General features: G+C 43.4%; 1 protein-coding gene across 2 annotated transcripts in view; it reads left to right on the top strand.

Annotated features, from left to right (window-relative positions):
• The window catches only part of spryd3 (SPRY domain containing 3), a 74,661-nt gene that overhangs the window by 17,016 nt on the left and 50,695 nt on the right, over positions 1 to 6,950 (top strand). For both annotated transcript variants that reach the window (XM_008293793.1, XM_008293792.1), the window contains exons 4-6: positions 1,727 to 1,851; positions 3,428 to 3,563; positions 3,691 to 3,879. In XM_008293793.1, coding sequence (XP_008292015.1) covers positions 1,727 to 1,851; positions 3,428 to 3,563; positions 3,691 to 3,879 — 450 coding nt within the window. The remainder of the gene's footprint in view (positions 1 to 1,726; positions 1,852 to 3,427; positions 3,564 to 3,690; positions 3,880 to 6,950) is intronic.

Here is a 6,950-nt window from a genome sequence, read left to right as displayed (position 1 = left end):
TTGGCAAAATGACCCTGCTGATATCTGTAGTTCATTCAGAAGCTACAACAAGCGGCTTTTTAGATGAACTATGGCGCTGCAACTCAGCCAAAGTCACTCCACAACAGAAGATCAGTGTTCTGAGCCCAGTCAGACGTTGTTGTAAGTCCTGGAGTGCGTCTGAAGAGAAATACTGTACGACGCTCTCATTGTTTACTGACTTCTTGCTGATAAGCTTCTTGTATTTTCACCGTTCATAATGTTTACGCTGTTCATCCTGTGTATATACGGCATCTATCTCATACCATTTATACTGTTTACACTGTTCATACGCCCGTTTATCTCCACCTGTTTATTTATATGATCTATTTTACATTGTATGCACATGTGTATATTCATATCTTACTGTGTTCATACCGCTCCGTCCATACTGTTTATACTGCACAGGGCTCCAGGCGGCGACCACAATGGTTGCATTTGCGACCTTTTTTTTTGCAACTGTGTGAATTAAAATTTCAAGTGGTCTCATTGGTGCAAGTGCATGACGATCATCATATCAGTGTCGCTGTAACCGGTGCAGGAAGCTGCTGTGTTAACCACAATGGTGGAAAGTAGTACTTTTTATAACTTTGGTGTATTTATGCTTAAAAATGCGTCTTCTCATGAAAAACGTACGCACCTGCATTCACTGTTTTTTTCTGCTCATAGAAAAGGGCACATGTAAAAATAAATAAATAAATAAAAAATCCCTTGGTTTCATTTTGGACAAACACCCTAGTTTGCTCTTTTTAAAGTCATGTTTGGTCGCACACCTGTCTGAGCACATCACAGATACCAACAGCAGCTACTGCAGCTGCAATGTGGGGCGTTTAGGGAACATCGGTAAATTATAGAGTCTATCGATAAGATGTTCAGCAAGTCATTGTTTTACCTGTGAAATGTCAAATGAAAAAAGTTGGTCACACCTCTGCTACCTGTGAAAAAGTGAGTCTGAAGCGCTGCTGCATCGTACTGTATAATCCACTTTACTGCTACTTTTGTACCTCTGGTTAGACACTCAACTGCATTTCATTGTCTTAGTGCTTGTAGTCTGTGCAATGACAATAAAGATCAATATAATTAAATCTTACTCACAGCAGCTGCCCTTAGTTCTGCTCGTACTATTCATCCCTTGTTGGAGTGATGTCCAGTGGGAAGCCTGGTATGAGCAGCATCATGCATAACACTTCAGACTAGTCGTAATGGTATGAAAGATATCTACAACAATCTTTTGACCAATCGAAACTGAATTACAGAGATAAAGCTTTCATTTTGACTTGTCAGAACGATGGTATCTTGAATGAAAAGTTGGACTTGTCAGAATTACGCTGTTGATTTCTATCGAGTACATGTTTTAATAGTCGGACTCGGCTGATGGTAAGTTTAGACACATCTCTAGACTACTGTTTAACCGTACTGGAGTCAGTACCGCAGGTTTCCCAGATCTCCCACGCAGATGGAGGTCTATGGAAGGCAGAGATTTACTGGGAGGCTTCCTCGACAGCTCAGTGAAGTTCCTCAGTAAAACTTAAGACTTGTGTTTGGATTTTGGTTCTCAGCTGTAAATTCATGCTGTTATTCTTAAACATACCCTCTTAATTTCACCCACATAAGTAAAAGTCGCATGTGGCAGTTGGGGTTAAATGAAATGCAACCGGAGCCACGGCTGTAGTGACACTGTTGTGTGTTTAAATGTGTGTGTTTGTAGGTGACAATAGTGGACACAGGGGTGAGGGGGACCATTGCTGTGGGCCTGGTGCCTAAATTCTACAGGCTGGACCACCAGCCTGGCTGGCTGCCATACTCTGTAGCTTACCACGCTGACAACGGCAAGTAAGTCAAACCACAGTCGTCTATACACTACAGCGCAGTTTGGTTTCTTGCATGGTTTGGGGAAAATTGATTGTGGCCTCTTGCTGCTGCATCCACACATGACTACACCAGTAATTCCCTACATCATTCTCCTTTAAGCTCTTTAGTTTTTCTTAGCTTTTTTCACCAGCATAAAATACACTTGATACAGAAATAGAACTTCTGGCCCCGTCGATCCAAACCCTGTATTATTTGTAGGGCTTCAATTAACAGCGGTTTCTTTCTTTCTCTTTTCTTTCCTTTTTGATTGTTCATTTAGCCAATAAGTTTATAGAACTAGAAAAGAAGTGATAGTTTCTCAGAGCTCGGTGCCAAAACGTCCAAAACCCAGATACTGAGTTTGAAATAACACAGCTTTTAAAGGTCCAGTAGCGTGCTCTCTGGGTTTTCCCCTTTCCTTTAGTGTGGTATGGAGCTTCAACTTCTTTTGTGCATGTCAGAGCTTCTAAAGCCCACAGTCCATTACAAAGGCAGCTTCTCTCTCACTGACAGTAAACTCGGCTCCTTACCTGTGATGCCTCATTTGAAGTCCAGGCACTTCTTCTGTTTCTTCTTAACATCACAACATTGCAGAACGCCTGACTAGCGGATGCTTTGGCCCACAAACAAAGAACGAGGAACATCTTTGCAGTCAGCATTAGCAGCCTTACCAGAGCAGCATCCCTTTGCTCAGACAGTTACACTACATAACCACTTTAGGTGGGCCAGCTGACCATTTTACAGTAGGCTAGGCTTTGAGTAAAGGGTCCTTTACACGGGCCGCAGCTAAAACGGTACAATTCAGAGGGTGGGAAGAGGTGTTCGTACAGTAAAGCAAGTAAACTACTAGACCCCAAAAATGCAAGTTTGTTTTGTAAATACTGAAGAATGTGGGCTCTTTAAAAACCACAAAAGCAGCAATTCCTTACGCAAGGGGAGCTTCAGTGACTTCCACCAGAAATTCTGTATATTTGCCTTGAATGCCGGATCCGTACATGTGGGTCACAGTACACAGCAGTCCCATTACACTAGGAACTGTTTCACATTTCATCATCTGATTTCACCTGATGATATGATAATTGCAGCTTTAAACAGTACATTACCAGGCCATAATGAGCCGTAATTACACACCTCCAAGTAATTGTGTTTACATATTTTGATACCTTTTGTCATTACGTGAGATAATGGGAAGTGGTGCCTTGTCTGGCTAACATAACTGGATGGGAGGCCACTGCGGCGCAATCGCTGGCTGCAAAATTAATCTTGTTTACATTCTTTTGCCCGTTTTGTGGCGGAGAGCGACAGTTGTGGCAAGCAGGAGGTTTGCAGGGGGGAAAAAAGGATGTGCAAGATTGCAAAGTAAGACAAATGAGAAAAGGATATAATTATCAAACCTTTAGCGTGTGTTGTCTTCTGTGGTGTCTCCATAGCCCCAATGAGCCCATACAGGTAGACTCTGTTCCTGTAATGTAACCTCACAAGCACAAGTATGATTTTTAGAGTCACACGCTTACTCCAGTAGCAAATCATTGGTTTTTAATCTTTTCTTTCCTTTCAGGTTATACAATGGCAACCCTGTTGGGCAGCAGTTTGGGCCAAAATGTGCCCGAGGTGACCGCATCGGCTGTGGAATACACTCAGAAAATATAGAAGCCGGTTTTACAACAGTCTTTTTCACCAAAAATGGCAAAGAGGTAGGTGCTTTTAATCTTAATGGTCCTGAAGATATGCTTTTTTTCCCCCCCTGTCGTTTTCTGTTTGCATGTCAGGTTTGTTTGTGTTGGTTCCCTCACTGCTGCTTTACGTCCATCTCCTGTCCAGGTGGGTTCAGTAGAGGTTCCCGTGTTGGCGGAGGGGCTTTTCCCAGCTGTGGGGATGCACTCGATGGGGGAGGAGGTGAAGGTTGACCTGCAGGCCGAGTGGTTCCTGGAGGAGGATGACAGTATGATGATGGTCGACAGCCACGAAGATGACTGGGGACGACTTTATGACGTCAGAGTGAGCGGCACGGTAAGGAGTAGAAGAAGCCTGTTTCCATCTTTGTTTTTTTGTTTCTTTCTTGTCTATTTCTTGTTTAAACACTACCTGTGGTGGTAACTGAGAGGGTGATGAGCAGTCGTGACTCGATAATCCGACACTAAATGTAAAATTTTCTTCTATGTCGGATAGCAAGGCTGTCGGATTGTCAAGTCGGAGGTCCAGATACAAGCAGGGCTTGATGCTGGAAGGCTCATTTGTTGTTAATATTTATTGTTCATAGTTGTTATAATAACTAGTAGGGCTGGTCCCAATAGAACTTTCTGGTCTCTGGATATTCAGATCCAATTAATGATGAATATCAGAATATTCTGTGTGGTCAGGGGGGCACTTTCACCCCGGGGGAGCGCTCCAATGGGGTGGAAGTGGCTGGAACGAATGCCGCGAAGACAAGCCACTACTCAGCCCCGGAGTGGCAAGAACTTGTTGTAGAGCCATGGTTAGTCGGTTGGTTAGATGGTTACAGAGGTAGACAAAAATGTCAAGGTCAGAGCCAATCAGAGGCAGAGTATCCATGGGTTGAACCTGCATACAGACATTTTTGTTGCCCTCAAAGAGGTTTTAGCCAAAAAAAAGCCCCACAAAATTCACCAGTTCACCTTTTTACACCAATTTCGTTTATTGGGATTTCATATGCGCCAGCATAGTAGTCATTTTTATTTATCAAATAGTAAAAAAATAACCAGAAAATGCATCTATTTCTGTTAAATAAGGTTGCACAATTCATTGCCTTCGCTGTATGCAGACCGATTATGCTTAGTTGCCCCCCAAAGGCCCATTCTGAGCCTGGAAAACCCCTCGTTTGGTGGGTCTTTGCACAGTATAGGTGGAAAAGAAACATTTATCCACCATTGTGGCAGATAGTCTTCCAAGATTTAGCTGCCAAACAGAAAGACGTCCCACCTTTGTTATTTGGTGGGTGTTCATTGATGGCGTTGCGTACGAATATATACACGGTAGAATAATTGCAAACTAGTTTTTTGTACTCCTGGGAGGCGTGCAGAATGTGGAAATAAGCCCACCGCATATGTTACGCGTGTTTTTCTAGCATATGTCTTTTGAATAGAGCAGATTATGGCGTGGCTTTTCTGTAGCTCGTGTGGTTGTTGTCGTTTCCCCGTGTTTGTTTTGTGCTCTTACAAGATCCTTCAACTGCCTGTTCTTCAGCAAATCCCTCTTTGTTGACAACTGTGCTTAATGCGCTCCAAAAATTTCAGGGAAAGCTCCAGACACAATCACGTGAATTTGAATCATTTTGTCTCAGTCGTTGTATGATCTTGCCCCGACTGGATTCTGGTCACCTCCGGAGTGTTTTTGCAGCTTGCTTCATGACATCAGTTCAGGGATTTTCCTCTGAGTTCTTCAGACATCACTTTCAGTAACAAGATAAACAGCCGACTCACAGCGACGGCTGGGGTCTGTTGTCTTTCATTGCCTTTCTGCCGCATCAGAGTCGGGGATTATGCAACAATTTGGCAAATCTGCCCTCAAAGCTTAGGCACACAAGCAGGGTATTACACCAACTTTATGTACAGATCAAACTATCAGGACGGGGATCTTCCTCCAAGACCTCCTGTCAGGTTTTGGTTGCCGGATGTGGAAGAACGGTTGCCACATACTAATCATTTTAATTACCACCATAATCTGCAGACATAATTGTCCCGCATTACTATGCTTCAATTAAACTAACTCAATTATAATTAAACCGAGTTCTCATGATGCGTTGCTTTTGGTTTTCTTCTCCTGTCACGCAAGCACACGGCCACAGAAATGAAAATGTGGCCAGACGTTCTCTAAAAGAGGCTGACGAACTCACATCTGACATTTTACGATAAATATAGAAAGACTCCTGATAATAACGTCTGGGTCTTTTAGTTGCTAGATGTTGGACTTTTCGCCAGCGAGGCTCTAACTTTGTCAATCTGCGTTTGGCGGTGCCGGCTGTGGCTGTAAACAAGGTTGATGAGAGCGTAAAATCAAAATGCAGAGCTATAGGAGAACTAATATAACAAGACTAAAGTTAGATTTATGGTTCTGCGTTGGTGTCCGTTTGCACAGCTCCCCACGTATGCTGAGTGAAGGATTATGGGAATGTGCGGACATGTGCTATGTCCGCCCACTGTGCTCGACACACCTCATTAATAATGACATTGACACAGTGCTACAGTCCGATCTGTAACTCGCTGCTATATCCCGTGAAAAGTGCAAAGTCACGGCCTTTCAGAGACATCCACGTGAGCCCCATGTCTTTTTCTTTGTTCGATATGAGGGGAAATGCAAGCGTCAGCAGAGGCCCGACTATTGTAGTATGAACAGAACCGATCGGGTACAGATTGTGTAGCCAGGTGAGGTGGAGTTTTTCTGCTGTGTAGTCATAAATCTGGCTGCACTTCACGATATATCTAAGCTCTCCAGACACCAGATTTAGATCTTACATACAGAGTTAACATTTAGATTTACATTTAAATGTTAAACTACATATATGTTTTATGGAGGTGGCTTACTCTAGGGATGGCAGTGATAGCCCTCAGTTTACCAGCTGATCTACCTCTCCGTCAGGAAATAATGACATATAAGCTCTGGGTATTGACCAAACAAGCGAGATCAAGGAAACAAGCGGGTGAAATGAGTTTCCTAACTATGGCAGCTGGCCTTGACTTTCGAGATCAGTCGAGGAGCTTGAAGTCAAGTCTCCTTCGCATCAAAAGGCACCATCTGTACTCCCGGGCTTCTCCCTTTGGAGGTTTTTGGGGTATTTCCTACTTGGAGGAGACCCAATCCTCGCTAGAAGGATTACATATCTCTTCTGGCCTGGGAACACCTCCCTTTGCTCGGGAGAGGCACATCTAGAAAAGCCCTTCTTAGTCTGCTGCCACCACAATCCAGTGGAAATGGATGGATGGAAGTTATGCTGACGCTTGTAGAGTATGTTAACTGTTAAGCTGTGAGGTTTAAAATGGACTTTTTGGCCATCCGTTTGAACAAATGAAGCCACTCAAATGACTTCTTTGACAGAGTTTTAGTTGGTTTGGAGCTGACTTCTA

The sequence above is a fragment of the Stegastes partitus genome, unplaced genomic scaffold, assembly GCF_000690725.1.
Source record: "Stegastes partitus isolate 25-593 unplaced genomic scaffold, Stegastes_partitus-1.0.2 Scaffold913, whole genome shotgun sequence".
NCBI lineage: Eukaryota > Metazoa > Chordata > Actinopteri > Pomacentridae > Stegastes > Stegastes partitus.
This window is presented reverse-complemented; position numbering and strand designations above follow the sequence as displayed.